General features: G+C 38.7%; 2 protein-coding genes across 2 annotated transcripts in view; one reads left to right on the plus strand and one right to left on the minus strand.

Annotated features, from left to right (window-relative positions):
- The window catches only part of C20H17orf67 (chromosome 20 C17orf67 homolog), a 33201-nt gene extending 29857 nt beyond the window's left edge, over positions 1-3344 (minus strand). The window contains exon 1 of the mRNA XM_036836862.1: positions 3119-3344. The gene's annotated coding sequence lies outside the window, so the exon portion shown is untranslated. The remainder of the gene's footprint in view (positions 1-3118) is intronic.
- Positions 755-27914, plus strand: DGKE (diacylglycerol kinase epsilon). Its single transcript, XM_036838159.1, is given in 15 exon segments — positions 755-770; positions 3074-3326; positions 3751-3821; positions 4061-4084; positions 4087-4483; positions 12031-12190; positions 13641-13760; positions 15868-16011; positions 16256-16413; positions 16793-16844; positions 17937-18050; positions 19099-19170; positions 21610-21737; positions 21953-22064; positions 22445-27914. Coding segments are annotated over 15 exon segments (2001 nt in total). The 3' UTR covers positions 22625-27914.

The raw sequence follows: 27914 nt of genomic DNA on the forward strand, positions 1-27914 counted from the left end.
CAAGGAGAGGAAGGAAAAAAATAACTAACAGTATCCTCCGAGAGGTGAGAGAAAAATTTTGCTCCCATGAAGCATGAATAGGATGCTGTAAAAAAGTAAGACTCAGAAAACAAATCAACAAAAAAGTTCTTAGAAATTAAAAACTCAATAAAAAGATTCAAAAATAAAGCTATGAAAATCTTTTAGAATATTAGAGCAAAAATGAGAGATTAAAAAAAAACTGAGAAAAAAATGTTTAAACAGAGGACATTTATCCAAAGGATTTGTAAACTTATGTCCACACAAAAACCTGCACACAGATGTCTCTAGGAGCTTTACTCATAATTGCCAAAACTTGGAAGCTACCAAGATGTCCTTCAGAGGTAAATGGATAAATAAACTGTGGTCCATCCAGACCATGGAATATTATTCAGCACTAAAAAGAAATGAGCTATCAAACCATGAAAAGACATGGAGGAAACTTAAATGCACGTTCCTAAGTGAAAGAAGCCAATCTGAAAAGGCTACACACAGTATGAGTCCAATGATATGACATTCTGGAAAAGGCAAACCTATGGAGACAGTAAAAGGATCAGTGGTTACCAGGGGTGAGGGTCTGGGGAGAAAGGAATAAGCAGAACCCAGATGATTTGTGGGCACAGTAATATCCTGTATGACACTATAATAGTGGATACATGTCATTATACATTTGTCCAAACCCACAGAATGTACAACACCAAGAGTGAACTCTAATGCAAACTATGGACTTTGGGTGATGACGCTGTGTCAATGTAGGTTTATGGATTGTAGCAAACACACCACTCTGGTGCAGGACGTGGATAATTTTTCTGTACTTTCTGCTCCATTTTGCTGTGAATCTAAAACTGCTCTAAAAAATAAAGTCTATTTTAAAAAGAGAGAGAAGAGGGAGGGGATATGGGGATATACGTATGCATATAGCTGATTCACTTTGTTATACAGCAGAAACTAACACAACATTGTAAAGCAATTACACTCCAATAAAAATGTTAAATAAATAAATAAATTAAATAAAAATAAAAAGAGAGAGAACAGTCTAGGAGGTCCAACATCCAGATAACAGAAGTTTCAAAAAGAACACAGAAAATAGACAGGAGGAAATCAACAAAGTAATTCCAGAACTGAAGGACATGAGCTTCCAGACTGAAAGGGTCCAGCAAACTTGGCAAAATAGATGAAAACAGACTCACACCAAGGCACATCTTGGTGAAATTTCAGAACACACTGGAGAAAAAAGCGAAGATTTCTACAAGTTTCAGGAAAGCAAAAACAAGTTGCGTTCTAGGGATCAGGAACAAGAGTAACGTCAGACATCTCTACAGCAACACTAAAAGGCAAGCAGAAATGGAGAACTGTCTTTAATGGTGTGGAAGGAAAATTATCTCCAACTTGGAACTTCTACATGCAGATAAATAATCAGGTATGGAGGGTGAATAGAGACATTTGTAGACATGCAAGGACTCAAAAATATGCTTCCCATGTTCCCTTGCTCTAAAAAGCTACTGAAGGATGTGCTCCACAAAACTAGAGAATTCACCAAGAACGGGGAAGTCAAGGACCTAGGAAACAGAAGGTGCAAACAGGAGGGCGGTGAAGGGGATCCCGGATGACCTCTGTGTTCTGACATCGGGGGCAGGAGGGTCCAGTTGCTTCAATATTTTTAGAAACAACCTTAAATAGCCAACAACGGAGTTAAGGTTACATAACTGTGAACTGTATTCATAGAATGGAATATTATGCAACCATTAAATAACAAATTTATAAAAACATGTAAAGGTTATTTGTAATGTTAAATGAAAAATTAGCTAGATAGAGACTATATCTACCATATGATCAAAATTATGTGTACAAAAAAGTAAACCACTGTTTCCATAGAAATAATGGAAGAAAATAGACCAAAATGTTCAAAACACAGAGTGTCTTTGAGGTGAGAGATGGATGATTCTTTTTCTTCCTTTTTATTTTCTGTATTTCCCAAATGTTCTATAATGGGAATGGGGAGGGGGAATCCTCACTTTTTAAAAGTATATTCTTTTGTACCTTTCCAAATCTAAACTAATTTAAGGGCTCTTGCCTCAACTAGGATTCATAAAAGACAACGATATTTCCATACACATGAAGGCTATCAGAGGGGAAGGGAAGCTTTAGAGATCTCATCCAACTGTCCCATGTGGCAGATGAGGAACCTGAGGCGCAGAGAGATGAACAGAAGCACAGGAAGACATAATTAGATGTGTGAGGGCAGGAATCTGAGCCCAGGCCTCATAATGCCATCTAACTGCTCTTCCCATTTCACCACATGCCCTCCCTCAATCTTCACAATCCAGGTTATTAAATGTTTCAGCATTGCCACTCCAAGTGTGGCCTGGGAACCATCAACATTAGGCCAGTTATTAGAAATGAAGACTCTCAGTCCTCATCCCTGAAAAAGGAAATAAGAATCTGCTTTTTAACAAGACAGTCCAGGGCAAGTTTCTCAGAGAAGTAACAAGAGAAATTCTCTCTTCGATGACGAAGTTAAAACAAAGTGATCTCAGCCCCAACATTGGGTTTGTGACAACAATCACGTACCTCTGTTCTCCTCATCTGTAAAATGGGGATGATAAATTTAGCATGGCGTGTGGTTGCAGAGATTGAAGCTGGCGTGCAGTAAGTCATTACAAACAGGGCTAATAAATCCTTCTTGTTAGGCATGTTTCAACAGTCCTGGCACTCTGGGAGAGCTGGGGCTCTTCGCACAGTGTTTGGCACATAGTAAGCCCTCAGCTTTCTGTTTAATAAGTAACTAGCGAGAGCGAAGGTGACAGCTACCAATTTTTTACTTGGATTGTCCTGTTCTATCAGTACATAACACTCTCAAAACTGTCAGTTTTCTCCCTTACAACGTTCAAAACTGCGCCAGCTCCCACCTCCACCAGTGAGGCTGGAAGTCACAGAAAAGGTTAATTTATACTGTGTAAATCATTCATGCTAGAACTCTCGCTGATTACACACTAAGAAGGCTCAACCATCCATCCTCTCTAACGCCCCGACCTAATTGTTACTCCGCCCACAGGGCCCGCCCTTCCCATCAAGCTCCTCCCCCTCCCCACGGCCCTACCGCCTCAGGCCTCTCGGCCTTCCGGTCGCACCTCACACCTCCGCCCAGCCGCCGAGCTCTCGCCGCAGGCCCCTCCCTCGCCCGCGGCTCCAGTGGGCCCGGGCAGCTCCAGTGGTGTCCGCACGCCCCCGCAGGCCTCCTGGCGGCGCGAGAGTGGGAGGAAGGCCTGCAGCCTGGCCCCCCGAGCCGCGCCACCGCCCCAGGATAGGTAGGGCCGGAGGGGCGGGCGGGGCCGGAGGGGCGGGCGGGGCCGGCGGCGGGGAGGGAGGGGCGGGGCGGAGGGGGGGCGGGGGGGGAGGGGGGAGGGGCGGAGGGGCGGGCGGGGGGAGGGGCGGGCGGGGCGGAGGGGCGGGCGGGGCGGGGGGAGGGGCGGGCGGCCGGGGCCATGGCCCCCGAGGCCTCGCGAGAGGGGCGGGGCCGCGCGGTGGGCGGGGGCGGGCCTGAGGGAGGCCGCGCGGGCCCGGGAGCTGCAGGACTCGTGTTTGCTGGGCGTGGGCTAACGGTTACTGACGCTAGCCGGCTTCGTGCGGCCCACGCGCGCCGTCGCGCCCAAAGAGTAGGCGCCGCGCCGGCCTTTCCGTGGGGGCAGCCTGTACATTGTGATTGCGCCTTTCCCTGCCGGGTGAGGTGAGGAGGCGGTGGCCGCCCGAGGAGGAGGGGACGGAGCGTGATAGCCCTGGGCGCCGCCCCTTCGGCGCCTCAGGTACGCGGCCCGGCGACCCGGAGGCACGGGGGTCGGGCCGCGGGGAAGACGGCGCGCGTGCCCCTCCTTGGAGAGAGCGGAGCCACCTGGGCCGACGGCGCTTTTGGGATCCCCTGAAAGGCAGGAAGGAGGGCGGGACGGGGACAGCGAGCCCGATGTGGACCCGCCCGTGTCTCTCCCTAGTTAGAATAGTCCTTGGCGAGATGGAGGGAGGGGAGAAAGCGGCCGGCGCCCTATAGAGGGCCTGTTTGCCGACGGGCACCTGGTCTGTGGACTCTGTGCTCGGTGCTGCTGCCCGTGTTCATCACCTTCTGGTGCAGCCTCCAGCGGTCGCGCCGGCAGCTGCACCGCAGGGACATCTTCCGCAAGAGCAAGCATGGGTGGCGCGACACGGACCTGTTCAGCCATCCCACCTACTGCTGCGTGTGCGCGCAGCACATCCTGCAGGGCGCCTTCTGCGACTGCTGCGGGCTGCGCGTGGACGAGGGCTGCCTCAAGAAGGCCGACAAGCGCTTCCACTGCAAGGAGATCATGCTCAAGAATGACAGCAAGGCCCTGGACGCCATGCACCACCACTGGATCCGGGGCAACGTGCCCCTGTGCAGTTACTGTGTGGTTTGCAAGCAGCAATGCGGCAGTCAACCCAAGCTCTGCGATTACAGGTATGGCCTTTGTGGGTACTGATTGTCCCACAATGCTTGGAGGGAGTCAGGATTTCAAAGAGTGGGCGTAGCAGCCTGCTTTGATCTCCACAAATGGCCTCAACTGCCCACTTAGAGGACACAAGCTAATAACTAGCCCTGGTATTATACAGTGAGGCAGCTTTGCAATAGTCATTTGCCTAGTTGATTCATCTAGCCTACACTCCTTAGCCAACTTGCCCTTTTGGGTAATACAACTTGGCTCTTAACTTTCATCCAGAGGTCTCTAAGTGCCACATACTTTATGGCCACTGTATGTTATATTTTAGCTTCTGTTTCTATTGTTTAGCTCCATTTTGCATGAGGAAAAATGAAGTATGAACAAATTAACTTTTCCCTAGAGTCTCAAAACTGATTCATCCTGGGTGTTGTGTTATGAGTACAGTGAAAACAAGTGTCATTCCAGGGGAGCACTTTAAGTATCTTTTCTAATCTATATAAGGTGCTATAGTGAAATACACTTCAAAAGAACACTCCTTTTGCCAGATGGTCTTTCAGGACCTGTAGCATCTTAGACAAGTGACTTTGATTAATCCAAGAATATTTTAAGAGCATTTAAGTACACACTGGACAACACATTTGTGTTCTTAAATATTGTCTGAAAATAGGTGGAGATGTCCTTTGTTCATGTTAGAGGTTGGTAATAAAAGGGGATGCTGCTTTGCAGATTATCTGTTCTAACTCATTTGACATTTGAGAGAATTTGATAGTTCAGAGAAACTTACTCAGTGGTAAAGTAGAACTGGCATCCCGAATTTCTAACCCCCAGTACAGGGTTAGGAATACTAACCCCTAGCCTCTTCTCTGCCTTAAGTCTGGACATCTTCATTGTGATGGGTTTTGTTTCTGACAAGTTGAAAAGTCCCTAAACATGTTTAAGAACAGAAATAGAAAGCTGGCATGAGATAGCAAGTTACTTTTTTGATTATATTTTGTTTATTTTATTTAAAAATCCTTTTTTTAATTAGCATGAGCATTGTTATATCAACAATTATTTTTAAATCTTATTTTAAATAATTTTATACTTCAGATTTAGACTTTAAAAGTTACCAAATATATACTTTAAACAACTACAGAGATTTATAACCATTATTACTTGATATCTTTCAAATTTAGATGTCTTTTTGGCATCAGTGAGAGCTAGGTTACCAGTGTCTTTTAAAAAATTTCATACTTGTCTCCCTAGTTAAGCTTCAGTCTTGGAGAATTGGGATTAGTTGGAAAGAAGGCATGAATTGAATATTGTTTTATTTCCTTCCCTTCTTTGTGTCTGTGCAGAATTAGATTAAAATGGCTTCTATAAATATCTTAACTGCATTTCGTATACTCCTTAACAAATAATCATAGTGCTCTGATTCTCCAACCAAATGATCTTTCTAGAAATGCATATCTGATTGGGGTTTCTGCTCTGTTTAAAACCCTTCAGTTACCCCCATCACTTACAGTGATGGTCTTTCAGTGTTAACAAGTGATAACAAGTGAAGTGCTTAATGTGGTATACAAGGTCCTCGTGCTCTCTGGACCCTGCCTGCCCATCTAGTCTTATCTACCACCATCTGCATTAAGCTTCATGCACCGGCAACATCAGGCTGGTTGTGGTTTCCTTTAAATACCCTTTTCATACTACCCTTTTTTTCCTCAAGGCTTAAGTATCCTCCTCCTGGCTAGATTCTAGGCATCCCTTTTAAATTTTTTTTAAAGATTTTTTTTTTTTTTTAATTTATTTGGCTGCGCCGTGTCTTAGTTGCAGCATGCGGGACCTTTAAGTTGCGGCATGCAGGATCTAGTTCCCTGACCAGGGGTCGAACCCTGGCCCCCTGCATTGGGAGTGCAGAGTCTTAACCACTGGACCACCAGGGAAGTCCCGCTAGGCATCCTAATGACTCATCTTGTGCCCTTTACTCCAGGAACACTTCCCTAATCTAGGCAACCTAATGACTCGAGGCATCCTAATGACTCATCTTGAGCCCTTTACTCCAGGAACACTTCCCTAATCTACTCACCCCTGCCCCCAATTTTTCCTTCTTAATGATGCTATCATATCCTATATCTCAGTAGTTCTCAAAGTAAGGTCCCCAGACCAGCAGCATCAGTATCACTTGGAAACTTGTTACAAATGCACATTCTAACACAGATTTAGGTTTAGCACACAAAATTAAAATAAAATATTTGTATTTAATACAAAATAAAATGTTTGCAATATTTGAGACATACTTAGACCAAAAAATTATTTGTTGTTTATCTGTAATTCACATTTAGCTGAGCATCTTCTATTTTTCCTGACAGTGTTAGCCCCAGCCCAGACACACTGAATCAGAAACTTGGACTGGCAACCAACAATCTTTGCCTGACAGGCCCTGCAGATAATTCTAAAGTTCAAGAACCACTGCTCTATTTATGTACTTCTTAAACATGAGCTTCTGTCCTTAATTTTTTGTTCCCTCCTTTGAGCACAGTGCACATGGCGGTGATAGGTCTGCTTTTCTGCCTTAGCTTGTTCTTACCGGTTACTGAGCAGTCTGCTCCCAGCACGCTGGAACTCCTCACCCGTGGTAAGAATGGTTCCTGTATAATTCAGGAAGTGTTTATTATTCCCAGGAGAAGACAGCACAGTGTCCTGAAATAGTATGTATCTTGCAGTGTTCTGATTTATTTTGGCAGATAATTTTATGCAGGATTACAGTCTGCTGTGACCTTCTGTAGGAATGAGATATTTTGGAAAAAGGAACAGAATAAATATTTACAACCTTTAAACACAGACAAGACTGTCCCTCTCTGGATTTTATCCAGCCCTGGGGAGGGCTCCTTCTGTGTCTGCATCACATTTTTGGGAAGTCTAAGATTTCAAGTGAACTATGAAGACTGTTCAACAAGGTAGCATTTTGAAGGGCCATATGACAGGTGGTAACTGATTTTAAAGGCTACAGAATAAGTGACAAAGGACTTTTAATTTATACTCACTGTCATTATTTAGTTTTCACATATTAAGCATATATTTTGTGCCAGGCACTGTGCTGGATCCTATTTTCCCTGTAGGCTTCTTTCTTTTCTGTGTTTTCCTGCCTCTGCCCCAACCACAGCAGAGTATGTCTGCACCTAGTATCATCTTATCACTGCTCCCCACACTTCTTTTGTTTCTTCTAACCTCTATTCTGACTAAAATAGGAAATTAAGTTCTATTTTTAAGTATTCATTATGTTTATTGAATAAACCTTTGTTCCTTATAGTGTTCTGTCTCTCATTAAGAAAACTTTTTGGTTTATATTGTATTTTATTTATAAAAACCTTTATAAAACACTTTATTTATTAAAAAAATCTTTTATTTATAAAGCCTTTTCTTCATTACACCCCCCTACACACACACACACACACACACACACACACACACACACACACACACACAGTGATTAATAAAACAAGCTTCTGACTCTTAGAAGGTAATTACATTGGCAGCTTTACTCTAGGCTTTGATCTTAAACTTTATGATTCTGGGTTCTAATGTTTATTCATTTCATTAATTATCTGAAACAATGAAAGGATACCAAATTATCTTCTGGAACAGAGGTGAGCATACTTTTTCTGTGAAGAGCCAAAACTAAGGATTTCAGGCTTTGCAGACCATATGATCTGTTATAATTACTTCACTCTACCGTCCATCATAGTACAAAACTAGCAACAGACAGTACGTAAATGAATGGCGTAGCTATATTCCAATAAAACTTATTCACAAAATTAGGAGGCAGATGTATTCGTAGTTTGCCAACCCCATTCTAGTATGAATTTCATAGATGACCATCTCAGCTTCACATATAATTCTGTTGCCTCTTCCAGCATACTAAAGAAGAGAGCTATTGTGAACAGGTAACTTTAGAGAAAACTTTTTTTTTTTTTTTAATAAAACAGTCATACTCCTGCACAAGAATGGCACATAGGGTAATGTTCTGTGTCTTCATAAGGATAAGTTACATAATTATGTTTACTTGTCAAAACTCAGCAGATGTACATATTTGCACATTTCATCATATATAAATTTTACATTGAAAGAAAAAAACCTATAAACAAATAATGAACTCAAGGTAATGATATGCCTGCTTGCCGAGGTGTTTAGGAGATATTCTAATGTCTGCGATTTATTTTTAATGCACCAAAAATAAGATAGATTAATGGATAGATAGAAATGAAACAAAGCAATTACAGTTAATATATTAATGCTGGAATATAGGTGATGGGCTTACCTGTGTTCCTGTAAAAAAAATTTTTTTAATGCAAAACACTTAAAAAAGCAAGAAACTAATAAGGACCTACTGTATAGCACAGGGAACTCTACTCAGGGAACAGTACTACTCTGTCATGGCCTATATGGGAAAAGAATCTAAAAAAGAGTGGATATATGTACAACTGATTCACTTTGCTGTACACCTGAAACTAACACAACATTGTAAATCAACTATACTCCAATAAAAATTAAATATATGTATATATATGTGTGTGTGTGTGTGTAAAAGCAAGGAGACTATCATTGTTTTTTGGAAATACTTGCTGAAGTATTGAAAGGTGAAATCTCATAATGTCCATAATTTACTTTCAAATGATTCAGCAAAATATGAGTTTATTTTGAAAGAGAGAGAGAAAATGTGGGAGAAAATGTTACTTAAGAATCAGAGTTAAGGGTTGGTTTAAGGGTATTCATTTTGCTATTCTTTTGACTTCTGTGTAGGTTTAAAATTTTTCAAAATAAAAAGTTGGGGAAAGAATAAAGATCATAAACAATCACTCAAAGACATGACTGCTAAAACTAAAGTATCAAGACATTATTAGTAATGTCTTATTTTCCCATCAGGTTTGAAATCTAGGTCAAATAAAATACCAATTACAAAATATATAACGAGAACAGGTCTCGGTTTTGATTGTGGTATTTCTCAGGAAAAATATAAAGCTGAATAAGGAGTAAGTATTTTGGCTTTACCTTTACAGAGAAAAGGCTGATAATAGCCATCATCTTGGTTAAAAGAGTCTTTTCTGAAATTTATGAGAACTTATTAAATGATAAAGGTGTCACAAATCAGTGGGATAGAAAAGATTATAAATCGTGCTAGGACAAGTGCTCTTTGAGGAAGTAAAATTGACTTTTCATATCACACTCTATACCAAAATAAACTCCAGATGGATTGAAGCAGGAGTTCTTAGTTCATAGATAGATAAGGTTCCAGGAAGCCTGGCACTTTCATGAGATTCTCAGTGGAATCTGTAGCCCCAGAAGGTTAAGAAGCACTGAATTAAAGGCATAAATATGAAAACTGAAGTGTGAGGGAGGAATAGCTATAGGCGAATATCTAATTTGGAAAGGTAAAGGACTTCAGAGCATGAAAGCATTTAAATAAACCACAAAGGGAAATACAGATCTGTCTAGCAAAAAATAAAGTACATTAAAAGGTAAATTTAAGAGAAAACTGAAATGTTTGTAATAACTATGACAGAAAAGAAGTTGATATCCTACATAAATAAAAAGTACATGCAGTTATTAAAACCTAGTAAAAGATGAATACAGAGACCATGAATCAATTCACAAAAAATTATGATATATCCATGTGATATGATATTAATACATTCTTAACAAACCGTGTTTTTTAAAAAATACTTAATGGCATAGGACAGAATTAATGATATAATTTCCAAAGAAAAGTACTGTCCAGATATATATATGAAAATACATCATATCCCTAACCTGAAAAATAAACATATAGGGACTGTAAAACTGAGAATAAATACATCAAAAAGTTAAGAGTAACTATCTCTGGATGACTTTTATGTCTTTCTGTATTTTCTAAATTCTGAAGCATAAGCCAATATCATCTAAAATACAGTTTTAAAAATTTATGCAAGTAGTTCATGTATAGATACTGGTGTTTAGAAACTCAAGCAATACAAAAGAACATAGAGTAAAAAGAGAACGTTCTTCTCATCCCTCGGTCCCATTTTTCTTCCCAGAGGAAACCATTGTGAAATAATTCAGTGGGTTTCCTTTCAGGTTATTTTCAGTAATAATATACTAGTTTAAAGTTAACAGTAGAGCAGTAGGTGGAGGTGGAGGTGGTATACTTTGGCTGCATTAGCAGTCTATCGGTAGTTTCTCAAGCTTAGGTTGAAAGCAAGTGTTAACAAGGTTATCATGCAAGTTAATTTACAGTTTTCCCTTTAACAGATCCTGCAGATAATTGTAATTCCAGCAGTAAATAGGATTCTTGAGTTAATAGCAGTAATTACTTGATAAACCTGAACATCCAGCTGAAAAAAAACCTTAAAATAGAAGTCCAAGAGAGTTGACCTTGGGGTGAAAGTTTTTATCCTCTTTTTTTCTTATTTTTATTTATTTAATTATAACCATTGTTTTCTGTTGACCTCTTTTTGTCTGTGCAGTTAGATTTGCCTTATCTGTGAGTGGATTAAATACTTAGCAGATTAATAATAGAAACCCAGGGCCTTTGCCAGCACTATTCTCTGCTTGTTTCATGCATGCGTTCAAATGTAGAGGCAAATTTGAACATAAATATCTGTCTGTACTTCAGATACAAACATATAGATTAGTTTCATATTAACTGCCAATAAGAAGTTGACTATTTTACTATATTTGCTAAAGTGTTCACAGATGGTTATAAGTCAGGAGGTTTTCAAACTGGACCCTGAGGAACTCTTTTAAGGACGCAGGCCAGTGGGGCATTTAAGCTGAAGGTCTTTAGGCCTCACGAACCTATTCCAGCCAAAGCACAAATCGATAGTACACAAAACCATTGTTCTAGACCAGCTTTGTTTATGTGGATTATATCTACTAACATTTACCACGTTGTAAATTAAAACTGAGAAATTGTTTAAATATTCATTTTAAAAATAACAATAATGGTAACATAAAATATTTTTGTGAAAATTTAGTGAGAAGATGGGCATCGTTTTACTTTTTTGGTACATTTCTTTGGTGTGGAAGTCAGCTAGCGCCTCCTATCTACTGCATTCAGTCTGTTGATTTAGCATATATCATATAGCTTCCGGAAAACTCTACTGTATACTTTGGATAGAGTGAAGGTGAAATAACATATTATTATTAAAATGATTTTAACCTCAGAGACACCCTGAAAGGATCTTCCCCAGACCACACTTTAAGAACCACTGTTAGATTAAACTGTCAAGTATGCTCAAAGTTTATTGTTTTAGGGACTTCCCTGGTGGTCCAGTGGTTACAACTCCGCACTTCTACTGCAGGGGGCACGGTTTTGATCCCTGGTCAGGGAACTAAGATCCCACGTGCAGCGTGGCCCAAAAAAAAAAAAAAAAAAAAAGGGACGTTAAAAAAAAAGTTTATTGCTCAGATACAATTATAAATTTTTTACTTGCCAGATTTTTTCATTGATGATGAAATTACTATTTCAGGTTTTTTTGACAAAAATGATTGGTTTGCAGATGAGTAAGATTGTGGTTTAAAGTTAATTATTGTCTTTGTTTTTTCCTTCCCTCAGGTGCATTTGGTGTCAGAAAACAGTACATGATGAGTGTATGAAAAATAGCTTAAAGAATGAACAGTGTGATTTTGGAGAATTCAGAAACCTCATCATTCCACCAAGTTATTTAACCTCCATTAATCAGATGCGTAAAGACAAAAAAACAGATTACGCAATGGTAATCAGAGTTCACTTTTCCTTATGTAACTGCTTTCCAAAAAGTTATTTAAGTCAGTGTATGAAACACAACTGTGTGTGTGAGAAGAATCATATTAGTGGTTCCTAAATCACTGAGTCCAAATCACTTGAGGAGCTTTTTAAAAATACAGACTTCTGAGCCCACCTCCATCACCATGTTTGATTTAGTAGATCTAGGGTAAGTCCCCGGAATCTATTTTTTTTAAGTCCTCAGATGATTCTGATGAACAGCCGGATTTGGGATTCATGATTATTGTCAGTGAAAAGAAAACAGAGATTTTCCTCACACGTTGTTCTAAAAGAATTTTTTCGTTTGGAACCTCACGTAGGGTGCCTGGAGATAAGTTTATGTTGCGCATTAGATGCTTCCACAGATAATGGTGAGCATTAAAGCTTGGCAGTATATATATGTATGAAAATTGGTACAAACATCTTTCAGTCTTCATGTAGCTCTGAAGGAAAAACTGTAAAATCTGCATTTATTTTCTACTTGAATGTCCCAAAGTAGTTAAACTATTTCATTCTAAAACTAAATTCTGTTTTTTCCAAGTTCAGATTTTATATCTTAAATGTCATCTTTGTCAATATTCCTGCAAAAGAAAGAGGGATGTTAAAATTTAAAAACATGTTTAATGTTGTTGTGATACTTTTTTTTAAATGGACAACTCTTACGTATCTGAATTCAATCTGAGATCATAGGGGATGAGAATCACTCAGTAAAACCGTGGAACATCTTCATTAATGTTATATCCACAAGGAGAAGGGGAGAGGAAAGAAGTGGTTAGATTAGAGAAACATTAATTTCATTTGACTTTGGGCTTTGTACAGTTCTGGATTCTTGAATCTATTTCTGAATACCCCATTAAAAAAAAAGCTTGAAAATTAGAATTCATCCAGAAAAGGAAAGTCGGGGTTAAGAGAGCAGAGAAAATCAATGTCCATTCTACGAAGGGTTGAAATGTGTTGCCTGGGAGACAAGACTAATAAACAATATAATGCTTCAGGTGTTTGAACACAACAGGTATATGGAAGAACAAATGAAATTATTCCTTGCCTCAGGAGTCAAAAGTAGAACAATGAAAGTTGTTGAAAGACAGATTTTTAACTCAATTTAAGTCAAAACTTTCTAATAATTTGATTTAGCAGTGGAATGGGCTGCCTTGTTAGTGAGTTTCTTCTTACATGAGTATCCAAGGATATACTGGATGACTTATCCAGAATAATGTAGAAGAGAATTACATATTAAGCAGAAATTAGTTCATTTCTAAGGAACTTTTCCATTCATAGAATTCTTTGATTTTTATATTGTATCGATTGGGATAGTTGTTCTCTCAGCAGATTTACAGCACTGTTGTTATTAAGAAATGAAAAACTTACTGCTCACCATCTTTGAGATATTAAGGTCTTTTCACTCACATTAATTTTTTTAGCTAGCGTCTAAGCTTGGAAAGCAGTGGACTCCATTAATAATCCTGGCCAACTCTCGTAGTGGAACTAATATGGGAGAAGGACTGCTGGGAGAGTTCAGGATCCTCCTAAATCCCGTACAGGTAACCAGAGAGAAAACCTTCCTTTCTGTATTAATCTTTTCATTTTTAGTTTTACATTTTCCCTAAATTGTAAGGGTTGTTAATGCTTGAAACCAGTAATCATCTGATTGTAGGGAAGAATAATAATTATGAAAGTATCGAGCCATTCAAATATGTGGAGAAAGAGGGATTCTCATGGTGGGGATGTAAAATGCTGCAGCAACTTTAGAAAGCACTTGGGCAGTTTCTTAAAAAGTCAAACGGACTTCCCTGGTGGTCCAGTGGCTAAGGCTCCGTGCTCCCAGTGCAGGGGGCCCAGGTTCGATCCCTGGTCAGGGAACTAGATCCCACATGCCGCAGCTGAAAGATCCCACACACCGCAACTAAAGATCCCACAACGCCGCAATGAAGATCCTACATGTGGCAACGAAGATCCCGCATGTGGCAACGAAGATCCCGCGTGCCACAGCTAAGACCCAGCGCAGCCAAATAAATAAATAGATATTTTTTTAAAACAAAAAAGTCAAACATAAATTTACCGTACCCCCTAGAACTTCAAGGAATCTACCCAAGTGAAACAAAAAAATATATCCCACAAACACTTTTATGCAAATGTTCATAGCAGCATTATTCATAATAACCAAAAAGTGAAAATAACCCACTGTCCATCAGTCAGTGGCTGGATAAAACAAAATGTGATATACCCATATGAGTGGAATATTCAGTGATAAAAAGGAGCTACTGATACGTACATACATACTACAATAAATGAACCTCAAAAACATGCTGAGTGAAAGAAGCCCAATGCAGGGGACCCATATTGTATGATTCCATTTATGTGACATGTTCAGAAAGGGTAAATCTATAGAAACAGAGTGAAACAGTGATTGCTGGAAATTGGGAGTAATTATACACCAACATTTTTAAATGTAAGAATAAAAGACTCAGACCATTAAGATTGAGCTGACATGTTAGCGGCTTCTATTTTGAAAAACTAAACAACTCATTGTACAACAATCATAAATGCAATAACTTTTCTTTCTAACTTGTAATTTCCCTTTCAACATTACACAACTTAAGGAAATATAAAAATAATTTTAAAAGGAAAGAGAAAGGGGAGTTCCCTGGCTGTCCAGGGGTTAGGACTCAGCACTTTCACTGCCGTGGCCTGGGGTTCAATCCCAGTTCAGGGAACTAAGACCCTGCAAGTCACGTGGCACAGCCAAAATAAATAAATGAATAAAATTTTAAAATAAAAGGAAAGAAAATCACCTGCATTATCTGCACACAAATACATCAGTTGTTTTCATTTGCCCATGTTCTTTCCGTGAATTGTCTGTGCATTTACATATTAGCATTTCTGTAACAATAATCTAGGTACAAGTTTACATTCTGTTTTCTTTACCTAAAAGTATATTTTTCTGTGTTGCAACATAGTCCTCATAATTATGTATGAAATGACTAAGAAATCATCAAATGGATATATCTGTATTTATCCAGTCTCCTGCTGTTGGAGGTCAAGTTTCTCTCTAAGGTTGTGCAATTATAAATAATGCCACACTAAATATCTTTACACACAGGGCATTTTCGTCTTTTGAAATATTTTCCTAGATCATTTACAGAATTATAGGTATCAAGGATCCTTTCACCTTTATGTCATTTTATGCATATTGCAGAATTGTTTTCCAGAAATTGGTACTAACTTGCACTAGTAATGGAGTTTTTAAATCCTGTATAAAATATGAAGCACTAGTTAAAGGTGAACTTAGCATGGCCTGGTTTTATGTGAACAGCAAAGAGGCAGTATTGTGTAGTGGATAAACTACAGGATTGAATTTGTATATCAGCACCTAATTATCAGAGGAAGCGTAGGCAAGTTATTTAACCTTCCTGTGCCTCCATTTCCTGGTCAGTAGAATGAGGTTTACTCGTGCTTTGTAGGGTCAACATTGGGATGATCCACAGTGAATATAGTCTGGCATAGTGCCTGGCATATTGTTAAAGATAAACACATCATAGCCAGTATTGTTATTTAAGCATATCTATGTACTCATCTAGAAGGAAATTATCCTCACAGATGGATGACAGTGTAAGATAAAATAATTTTTTCCTTTTCTTTCACATCTAGGTTTTTGATGTTACTAAAACTCCTCCTGTCAAAGCCCTGCAACTTTGTACTCTTCTTCCCTATTACTCAGCTCGAGTCCTTGTTTGTGGAGGGGATGGGACTGTGGGCTGGGTCCTGGATGCAGTTGATGAAATGAAGATTAAGGTATCCATCTTTAAGACCTACTTGCCTTTCACAGAAGCACTTCTAAGATAACTATACAGTATTTGTGCTTATATTTTTTATTATGCAGATGAATATTAGAAGACATTGCCAATTTTAAATATTGTGATTGAGCAGTTATTATTATATTTGTATCTTTATTGCTTTGGCTTTAAATTTTACCAAATACTATTACCCTACAAATAGTCTGAAGAGAAAAATCAAAAATATATCTTCTATATTGTAGGGACAAGAGAAATACATTCCACAAGTTGCAGTCTTGCCTCTGGGAACGGGCAACGATCTATCTAATACCTTGGGTTGGGGTACAGGCTATGCGGGAGAAATCCCAGTCACACAAGTCTTAAGAAACGTGATGGAAGCAGATGGAGTTAAACTAGATAGGTAAGTTATACTTCCCCCCAAAAGCAGATTTATTGAGCTTTGGGAATATTGTTTGGATTATAAATGAAGGCTTGTATAGTTGTAAAGTTAAATGTAATTTAAATGTAAAAAACTATGTTAGTTGTACTTATACATGGATACTGGTGTTTTATTTTGTTGCTGTATATTTTGTTGTTATGTAAGGACTGAAGTCATAAATTAGGCTGAGTACTCATTCCAAAACTTACATACTCACTTTAATGTGCTTATTTCTCCAAATGCTATTTTAATAGAAGAACCTCATCTACCAGGTGTCCAGAGTTGATTGGTAATAATTATAGTTAATTGGCAGTTAATTTGGTAATAATTACTGATTCTTTTTTTAACTTCTGTTTTTTAGATGGAAAGTTCAAGTAACAAATAAAGGATACTACAACTTAAGAAAACTCAAGGTATGTTTTTAGGGCTGCAGTTTCGAGTGGTCTCAACAAGTATGATGGAGTGCTTCCACTGTGGTGCTGTGGTGGGACGCAGCGACAGGTCCTTATCTCTAGGGAGCTGGTTATGAAATAGGCTGCAGGTGTGCCTGGTTCCACCCTGGTAGATCAGACTGGAAATATTTCAGGGGAAGTGACCTGGGAGTTGGTCCTTAACATGTAAATACAATTTAGATCAACAGAGAAAGGAACAAAAGGCTTCCCAGGTAGAGGAAATAGAGGCGAGAGGGTGCACATCATGGTTAGTAAATAGCAAATAATACAGAGATAGCAGGTCTGTAGTTTTAAAAAGATACTCTAGAGATAGTGTGAAAATAGCTTAGAAACCTGCACTATGACCCAAAAAAAGGTAATCTTAGGATGAGGACAATTCAGAGACGTTTTAGAGGTGGAATTGATCAAGACTTGGCAGCTGATTGGTATTAGGGGAAGTGAGAAAAAAACATTACTACCAGATTTCTAGTTTTTATGACGGGATGTATAGAAGTGACATTAACCAAGATAAGAAAAATAGAGTTTCAGGTTTGAATAGGAAGAAAACGCGTGAAGATTTTGGGCATGTCAACCTTGAGTCTGTGGCCCACTGAACAAGAAGTCAGAATTGCAAGCGTATTGCTCAGGAAGAAGACCAAGTGCAGCTAGGTTGAGGGAATCCAGGCTGGATTGGGAAGTAAGGTAAGTTAAGTGGGGACCAATAGCCTGATTGAGACTGAAAAAGCTGAGAGCCTGAGAGTTGCAATGGAAGTAAAAAGCAAATGTAATGGGAACACAGGAGTGGAAAGCCTGGGTGCAAGGTAGAGCCACTTAGATGTAGCATATTAACCAGAAATGGAAAGTGAAATTTATATCTTATAGGATCAGCCTTTGAACTGAAGCTTTATCTCTGGAAACTTCACTGGATAGCATAAAATAACTCTACGCAAAAAGTGAATGCAGAAAGTACTCAATTTTCATAAAGAACACAAAGACTAAGATTTACATATTTATTATATAACACAGGTTTGGATGGAAGCATAATCTGTTGCTTATTCTTACCCTTTTCCACAGGAATTCACAATGAACAACTATTTTTCTGTTGGACCTGATGCTCTTATGGCCCTCAATTTTCATGCTCATCGTGAGAAGGCACCATCTCTGTTTTCTAGCAGAATTCTTAATAAGGTGTGTTGGATAAAATAACCTTTCCTGCTTATCACCTAAGGTACAGTAAAAATCAAGAGTTCAATTATATCTAGCACTCTTTCAACTAGATTGAGATAGAACTAACTTATGGAAACATTTACCTGTTCTGTTTTATGTAAGACTGTCAAATTAGATCCTTAAATGTATTTTATTAAAGTATTTCATAACCATGACAAAATTTTTTTAACTCAGAGTCGGAATGCTTTACAGCATATTTCGCTTAGATGGCAACTAAATGGAATATATAAGAGCTTATCTTACTTAAATGGCAAGTAGAATTGGAATTAAGTTTAGGTAGGATAAATTTTTGGTGAAGTCATTAATGGAAAACTAGATTCCATTGGCCTGAAAAAACTCTTAAGAGGCAGATGAGGTAAGAAAAGGAGCAGTTTGTTTACTGCACTTTTAACTGAGATGATCTCCGGTTTCTAGTACAATTGATTCCTTTGGTGGAAGTTTTGTCTTGGAATTTTTTTAATGACTTTTGGTAATTGAGCAATAGGATGCAAAAAATAGATGCAAAACAATTTTGTTCCTGGTTCTGTTTTACAAATATTTCAAATTTACAAATAGCTCCCTTTTATTAATATAGTTACTAAGGCAATAAGAATTGCTGTTTATACAGTTGCTAATTAACATCTCAGTGCTTCCATCAACCTTTCTGTATTCAAAAGTGATTATAAAATGTTTGCTAGATTTACCTGTGTTACTTTCATTAAGTGATCTGAAGTAGTAGGAAAAGGTGGAATTTTCTAATTTTAACATAGTATTTCTTTATAAGGTGTACCTTTTTGGATAAACTGGGAGAAAACAGCATTTAAGCACAAACCACCCCATCCTACATTCCCCTGAAAAAATGGGCTAATTAAACTCAGAAGTGATGGTGCCCCTTCTTCCATCTGTATCTAGTCCACTCTGGATACATGACTCAACCATCACATCAGGGAGCTTTGGTTCAGTGTCTTTTTCTTGCTTACAGGGCTTGTTAGATTGCTTTAATATCATATTTTCTGTCCATTTCTCATAGGCTGTTTACTTATTTTATGGAACCAAAGATTGTTTAGTGCAAGAATGTAAAGATTTGAATAAAAAAGTTGAGGTAAGCTTTTAAACTTTTAGGTGGTCTCTGGATTATGAACTTTTCTTTTAATGAAAATGCTGAATTTTCTATTAACATATTTTGCTAACACATAGGGAGTATTTATTGTGTACCAGACGCTTTACTAAGTGCTTTATACACATTTTCCCACTGAATTCTCACTACAGCCTGTAAGGCAGGTACTATTATATTCCCATCTTGCAGAAAACTATTTGAAATTAAATAACTTGCCCACATTTACAAAGTGCCCAAGGATACAGGTAACCAGGACTTGAACCCAGGTTTATGTAACTCCAGAGTCTGTTACCTAGACACTCTGAACAGCGTCCATGTGAAGTTTTCTGACACAGTGCCTAACTCATCATGGACTCTCAGAGGAAGTTTAAGCCCAAAGTTTAACTCCTATTATGGTTGTGATGTATCTCTCTTACATACTAAAGCGAAATAGAAATGTATGAGCAGTAAAGATAGGATATTCATGATTGCTTATTGCTACAGCACCCCGACATCACGATATTGGCAAAGTTTTATATGTATTCTTTGCTTGCTTCAGAAAAGAATCTGTAATGGTTAATAGCAATGGCAAAGACATTAATACAGAGAAACGTGGAACTACTAAAATAAGTAAAAAGGGGGACTTCCTCAGCAGTCCAGTGGTTAAGACTCCACACTTCCACTGCAGTGGGCGTGGGTTTGATCCCTGGTTGGGGAACCAAGATTTCACATACCATAGCTCGGCCAAAAAAAAAAAGTAAGAAGGGAAGAGCCAAACAATAAACAACTTAGGGAAAGAGTGAAAAATGAGCCCGGAGGGAGGAGCCTGACTATACACTCACCAGGGAAAGCTGCTGCGGTGAGGTAGACGCTGAGCTCACGGCAAAGGAGGAATGGCGAGGGTTGCCATAGAAAATGTTTCCTTCTGCTTTATCGTATTTCCTTTTTCCTGGGCTTCGATAGCAGGGGTAGAGTGAAGCATACAAGGTAGCACTTTTTTTTTTTTTTTTTTTTTTTTTGTCTAATAGTTTATTTATACAAAAATTATTTGTGAAACCACCTACAAAATGCCAGGCACTGTTCTAGGTACTAGCTGTACAGTGATAAATCCCTCGGTCTCACTAAGTTTACAGTCTGGAGAGAAGAAAGACATTTAAACCATATTGCAATATGGCATGAGAAGTGATCTGATAAGGAAAATATGCGGTCTTAGAGGAATAGATAAGAGCAGTACATAACCCAGGGACTGGAAACTGTCTAGGGAAAGTGACTGACAAGGAAGTCTTTCTGGAAGAAGTGACGAGCTGCAGTCTGCAAATTAAATAAAACTTAGCTAAGTGAAGAGAGGTGAAAATTATTCTAGGCTAAGAACAGCATGTGCCGAGGCCCAGAGACAAGAGAGAACGTGACATATTTGAGTGTGTTCAAGCTGGACCATAGCTTGCGGGAGAGAAAAGGGTAAGAGAGCTGAGGCTGGAGAGATGGACAGAGGCCAAGATCACAGAGGAACTTGTGACTTGTTAAGGAACTTGGATTTCATCATGAGCACTGAGTCAAGCCATTGAAGGGATGTAATAAGGGGATAAGTGTCAGTCTAACCAATCTTTGAGAGATGAATAAGAGGAGAGTAAAGCTAGAAAAACGATGGGCTGCTGGACTAGGGTACTGTCAGGAATGATGGAGAAGGATGGATACTTAGAAGAAGCCCCATCAGTTGTTTTTAGTGATTAATTGGTATAGAGAGTAAAGGCACAGAAGTCAAAGATAGTTCCCAGTTTTCTGGTTAGGCTTGCGGCGTTGGGGGTGGGGTGGGGGGTGGTGCTACTCTTTCTTGGGAAAGTAGATTGCAGAGAAGATGCTTAACTCAGTTTTGTGCATGGGAGTTTTAGGTGCCACAGTCAGTTGGCAGTGTTTTGTGGGCAGTTAGATATACAGATCTAGCCCAGTTCACTTTCCTGGACAAGCAAAATAGAGCCATCAGCACAGAGATGGCAATTAGCAAGATAGAAGTGGCTCAGATTTCAATCCAGAGTGTGTAGAGAAGAGAAAGGAGCCCAGTACATAGCTATGTGGAATGCCTTCAACGTGAGGTTGGGAGTAGTGACTGAGGAGGAACATCCAGAGAAGTAGTCTCGTTCCCAGAAAGCAGAGTGTGAGGTGCTATTAAAACAGCAAGTTAGATAAAACCTGAAAATATAAGGGGATTCAACAAAAAAGGATTTCTTTGATGACCTTGGCTTTTTAAAAATTTCATTTGTTATAATCCATTTATTACAGTGAACATTGAACAGGTGAGAAAGGCCAGATTACCTGGAGTGAGGAGTAGGAAGCAGTCTTCATACCAGCTGTCACATCTTATGTGTATGAAAATGGATGGGAATTCTAAGTGACTATGTCTGGAAGTAGCGTGCCCTGAAGTAACTTACTCCTTGTATTTCTTTAAAGCTAGAGCTGGATGGTGAGCAAGTAGAACTGCCGAATTTGGAAGGTATTATCGTTCTGAACATTGGCTACTGGGGCGGTGGCTGCAGACTGTGGGAAGGGATGGGAGATGAGACTTACCCTCTAGCCAGGTATGTACATTTGCAAGTGGTTTTTTATGTCACTGGTTTCTGTTGTTCTTTGTAGACTTTTAACATTTTTCCCACAGATTTTCTTTATTGTATACCTTGTTAATATCAATACTTAATAAGTTGTTGGTCCACCTATGTTAAAAAGTAATTGTCCTATTGGGGCTGATTTTATTTTATTGCATCACATAATCCATATTTCCTTTGTCCAATTTTAGGCATGATGATGGTTTACTGGAAGTTGTTGGAGTATATGGGTCTTTCCACTGCGCTCAGATTCAAGTGAAACTGGCAAATCCTTTTCGAATAGGACAAGCACATACAGTGCGGGTAGGTGAAATATTGCTACCATGGACTAATTTGTCCATTTCTAAGCCATTGATGTGTAGAAGTAAATATACATGCTATACCTTGCCTTAAACCAACATGTGGTTTACAGCCCATGCTGTTGGTCACCCTCCACCAGGGGTGAGTAGGATGGGGAGAAACAGGAAATATGACCCTCAATCCAGCTGAAGAAGTGAAGCGTTCAGTGAAAAAGAATCCCTTAAACCATTGAGGAATAAAGATATATTCAGATTAATTTTCTAAGAGTGAAATGCTAATAAATGTCCCTGAGAAGGGTTAAGGGACTTGGGATGTTATTAAGGAAGATTTTTCTGAGCTCTTTGGGGACTGACTGTTTTCTCGTTATTTGTCCCTAATTCTAGCTGATCTTGAAGTGCTCGATGATGCCAATGCAGGTAGATGGGGAGCCATGGGCCCAGGGGCCCTGCACTGTCACCATAACCCACAAGACACACGCGCTGATGTTATATTTCTCTGGAGAACAAACAGATGACGACATCTCTAGTACTTCAGATCCAGAGGACACAAAGGAAACGGAGTAGGTGGAGGAGGAAAAGAGAACTTAGTGTAGAATCCTCACAAACGAGTAGATACACATTCATCCAAAATAGAACTCTGTCAACTGGTTTAGTCTTCATTTCATCAGTAGTGTAATGGGTATACATTTATGTAAATAGCATTCCAAAAACAGCCAGAGCTCCGGTTGTTTCCAAATGCCTGGTTTTTTTTCAGCAAACGCTTTGATCATGTAGCACTAACTGAAAGTCACAGGACGTTCCATGAAGGCTCTGTGTTTGAGAGTTGGCTCGCTGAAGTGTGCGCTCTCGTTCCTTATTCTTGAACCACACAGTTGATGGACACATACATGCAACAAGATGTGGGTGGAAAAATCATTTCCATCTTAATTTTTACTGTGGTGACACCGTAACGTTTTAAAAATTACTTGCGTTTTTGAAAGGAGATAGTTGGTGTCAAACTGCCATGGTTCATGCTGGAGATCCTCCCTGCAGCATGCCTCTTAAGATTTCCTACAGCCCAGCACCAAGTGGATCCATAAAGATCTGTTTCCAGGAAACCCCAAAAGGAGAAATGTAAAAGGAAGACAACACTCAGATTTTTTATTTTAAATTTTATTTTAGGAACATTTTCAGACCCCCTAATGTTGTTTGGTTAACTCTGTTAATGACCAAGTTGAGCTTAAATTCAGCATCTTGTTTAATCCCAGTGTAGCCAAAAGAGAACCACCTAGGTGAATTGCAAAATTAACACTCAGAGCACTTTGGATTGGAAGTTACAGGTTGTGGAACTTCCCTCGTGGTCCAGTGGTTAAGACTCCGCGCTTCCGTTGCAGGGGGAGTGGCCAAAAAAAGAAAAGAAAAGAGAAAGTTACAGGTTTAAAGCTGGATGGTTCACCAACTTCTCTTTTGATTAAAAGCAGTGTCAACAATTCAAAAAAATGTACTAAAGAAAATTTACCAGATTAATTGCCAAAAAAAGTTCAGTGTTAATTGATAAGTTTTAAAAATTTAGTGGTCTGGTAGTATTTTGAAATATAGTAGTCTTTTATATCCAAAGTACTTAACAGAATTTCCCCTTGGGGAAGTGGATATAGAATCCTCTGCTAAAATGTTTATATCATATTTATTGTAAAATGAGAGATATATTTTTTTTACTTATTTATTTTCTTCATTGTCGTATACCTGTGTTTAGTGTTTACAGTATATTTACAATATTGTCGTATACCTGTGTTTAGTGTTTACAATATATTGCTTTGTTTAATAAATTGATCACATAAATTCTGCTACTCACAATCAGATAGAAGTGTAGCCTAAGTAATAGTTGAAACCCATAACTTAATTCTCCTGACAGATGTATTATGTAGACATCCTCATTCTTCAGGGATATGCCGAGGGTGCTCCTCTGCTGCTCCCCAACCTACTCCCTCAGGTCCTGCCGTGGGGCCGCCCCAGGGGGCCTCCAGCCTGGTGTTTTTAGGACAAATGGCCCATTTGTGGGTTTGGTGGTCTTTCATGACATTAATCTCTGAAGGATTGGAATGTATCCCCCCAAACACCATTAGCTCCCCTTAAGGGTCTATTATGAATCTGTCATCTATTATGGATTGCCAGAAACTTAAATTTCAGTCGCCTTCAGGCCCAGGCCATGTTTTGAAGGAACAACTAAGTAGTGTATACAGTAGTCAATACATTACATTAGAATGCTTTTATTTTGCTTAAATTAACCTCTTCCAGATCTCGGTGGGAGCAGCTGAGTTCTAGTATTCTTAAGATTTTGTGAGCAGAGCTGTTTTCACCTTATTCTTATACCATTCATGGTAGGTTGCCTATTGCGGTGGTAGGAGAGTTTGTAGATTTTCTTTCAAGGGGCTGATCATGTTTTGAGTATAATGAGCTTCATTGTTTAATTCACGGTCAAAATTGTTACAGATACCACATTTTACAAATATACTGTTAAATTCACTTTGCTTTAGACTATATTTTATCTATAATTCATAGTGCTAATTATAGGATCAAAGAAAATAGTTAATATGGGATATCAGAATTAAAATAATCAAAATAACTCGTTTTTTTAATTTTTAAAACTGTATAATGTTACATTTGATTTAGAACAGATTTATATACAACACCCTCGTTTATTTAAAAACAAATTGTTTTTTCAGTTTTCATAATCCAGTGAAGTTTTTTCCCTGCTTGACCCTTCACAAAGTTTATCTGTTATTGTATTCACTCATTCAGACTTAATTTTTATTTAGGAAAGTTATTTCAGAATACCATATCATAAAACATACTATCTTATTTTTTAAAAATTCACTAACATTTTAGGCACATTTACTCAGCATTTCAAATAAATGTGTAGGCATGTGCCTTGTTTTAAATAAGTACAATTTATAAGACTCATGTTTGCAAGTTATATTTTAGGGTAGCAATTGTTGACATTACCAGGGATTCCACACTTTACAAAACATAATTTGCCACAGGATTTTTCTGTTCCATTTTAAACTGTCTTGATTTAAAAAAAAAAAAAAAGTAACTTCTAAATTCTCAGGAAGAAATGTGGTAAAGCATGTCTTCATGTCTGTTTTCAGATTTCTCTCATCTTTTACTGTTCTATTACATTCCTAACTCCTCACAAACTTAGTAGTTTAAATACTGAATACCTGGCAGCTCTTAGGGATCCTGTAAGTAGATGGAGATAATTTTCAGTGCTTTGTTATGTTTAATAGAAATCAAACTGACTTGTGTTTTAAAATACAAGTTGTCTAATGGTAAGATTACATGATCTTAAATGTGTTTTAGGTTTTCTGCAACAATTAGCTGTGAACCCTTAATGTAGCTAATGTTTATAAAATTTTATAGTCAAAATTATTTATTTTTATTTTTTTAGGGTGTGTCAAAAAACATGTAGTATTTGCTTTTTGAAATATGTTTGCCTACTTAGAGTTGGGAAATATACTTTGACTCAGAAATTGTAAACAGTTCTTTTTGTGCTGTAAAAATGAATACTACCAGTATGTCAAAAGAAAAATAGTATGCATTTGTAATATAAAGTAAAATTGTATTTAATGTATATTATGGAATTTTAAATTTGTGCTTAGAAAACTTTAAAGGTGATGTTAATTTACAGATTCATGTGGATCTGAATACGTAATTTGTACTTGTTCAGCCGAAAAGGTCAATAGAGTGGCTGATAGCTTTGTGTGGTTTTTCCCTCAAAATGATAACACTGAAACAAGAACCAGCACTTTATATTCAGACTTTTTAAAAATTCTGCCTAATTTGGGACAATGGAACGTAGGTAGATTTACTTTAAAAATCTAGAAATTTAAAAAGAAAAAATAGTGTTGTTACTCTATGCCAATCTGAATGAAGGTGTGTTCTCAGCGACACGACGGAAGAGGTTGCTTTGGTTTTGCTTTTTAGGAGTATGCCCCTGCCTTTCTCAAATTTTCCCTTGAAGGCTTATCTCCTGTTTCTCAAAGTATGCTCTGCAGTCTGTCTGCAGCAGCAGAATCACCTCAGGAGCTGGTTGACAGTGTGGCTGCCTAAGCCCAGCAACCAGCCCTTGACTTGAGGAATCGGGGTCTCTGGAGGTGGGACCTCGGCCTCTCTGGTTTCCTTAACAGGCACCTCACGTGCTTCTGATGCGCACTGAAATTTTAAAGTTACTCGTCTGTACCTCCTGTGTTCACCCAGGGCTTTTGCCGGCTAGATACTATGCAGAAATTTTGAATTAATTGGATGTTCTTAAATTTGTTTTTCCTTCACTCCACTAACTGCTTTCTTCCCCCCAAATCTTTCTTCTAAAGGAACTCTATGAAAAATTGGTTTGTCTCCTATCCAAATTGATAAACTCTGTTACATAAAAATTGGTAGCCTCAGATTTTTCTGTGGAACTATAGGTTCTGGGCTATGATCCGTGGAGTCTTGGAGGACAAGCAGTGCTTCAGGGGCCAGTGGAGTGGAGCCCACTGGGGCTTCTGCTTTCTCCCCACGCCGGGGTGCTGCTTCAGATCAGATTTCAGTAGATAAAACACTTCTTCTTTTAAAAAAAAAAGTTTCCATTATTTTCTTTCAAAGAGTTTGGAAGCCACTATAATGACTCTGTCACCTGGTTAATTTTCTACTGATTTTTACATATTCAGAAACCTCGTGTTTTTTTGTAAAAAGAATATTTTGGATGTCTCAGTTGCTGCCTGGAATATGGCCACTTGGAATATGGCTATTTCACAAATTTTGAAGGCATTTTGTTGAATAGTAAAGCACTGACTTAGCCTCTGTTCCTTGTACTTCTAATTTTAGTAAAGTATAGAAATGGTCTGTGTATTTAATTTTAGTTATGTAAATACACACACACACACACACACATTTACCCCCATGGCCCTGACTGTGCAGTCAGTGCATGAGGCTCACAGGTCTCAGAAAGGTGCATTCTAAGGTTCTGGAGAAAGAATCAAAAAATGTCACCCTCTAATACAGAAGTTCACAAAACTTAAATGAAATGATTGAGGTTAGTCACCTACAGAAATGTCTGCAGAAAATAAGTCACCTAGAAGCTATAAATTTAAGTGTACTGCTGATAGTAGACCTAGGACACTTCAGTCTCTGCAAAGGTGCCCTGAGCTACCTCACCGATAAAGGAAAGTGTCAAAGCAGAACGCACCTTACAAGATAAACTATAGGAAATCGCCATCACGTGGTACTTTTTTGATGACTGACACGGAATGTGGAAAAGAGAACTGGAAAGTTAGATTGCTTTCCTTGTTCCTCTAACGTTGTCCAGGCAAAGGGACAACCTGATCGGATGAGAAGATTGGGCTATCTGAGCAAATTCCTCTAGAGTAAGGAAGGGCGCTTTGTGTACTTGGGTGACAATGGCTCATAAGAACTTTTGTTCTCATTACTCCGGTTCTGGGCTCTGCCAGCAGTCTTTTTCTCAAATTTGATCAGCTTGAATGAGCCCAGCACGTAAATCGGCGCTCTGGTTTTAGTTCTGTTTTGTGCAAGTTTAGAGCAGCCAGATCCTTGGCCCTGATCACTTGCAGGTGAACTGACTGAATCGGCTCTGTGAACCCACAGTATCAAGGACACTTGTGATGGGTCTGCTCGAGCAGCCAGCTGGCCTCATGTACTTTCTCCCCCCTTGGCCTCAGTACTATGTCCCTATCACTAATTACCCTGTGTTAATTGCTTTTGTTTTGTTGGGTCTGTATTGTGGTCAATGCCTACAGACAGAGAAATGTGAATTAAAGAATTTGATACGTTGATGATGTTTGCTTGTTTTTTAATAAAGTGCAGCACTTGAAAAGTGTGA

This window comes from Balaenoptera musculus, chromosome 20 (genome assembly GCF_009873245.2).
Source record: "Balaenoptera musculus isolate JJ_BM4_2016_0621 chromosome 20, mBalMus1.pri.v3, whole genome shotgun sequence".
In the NCBI taxonomy this organism is placed as follows: Eukaryota; Metazoa; Chordata; class Mammalia; order Artiodactyla; family Balaenopteridae; genus Balaenoptera; species Balaenoptera musculus.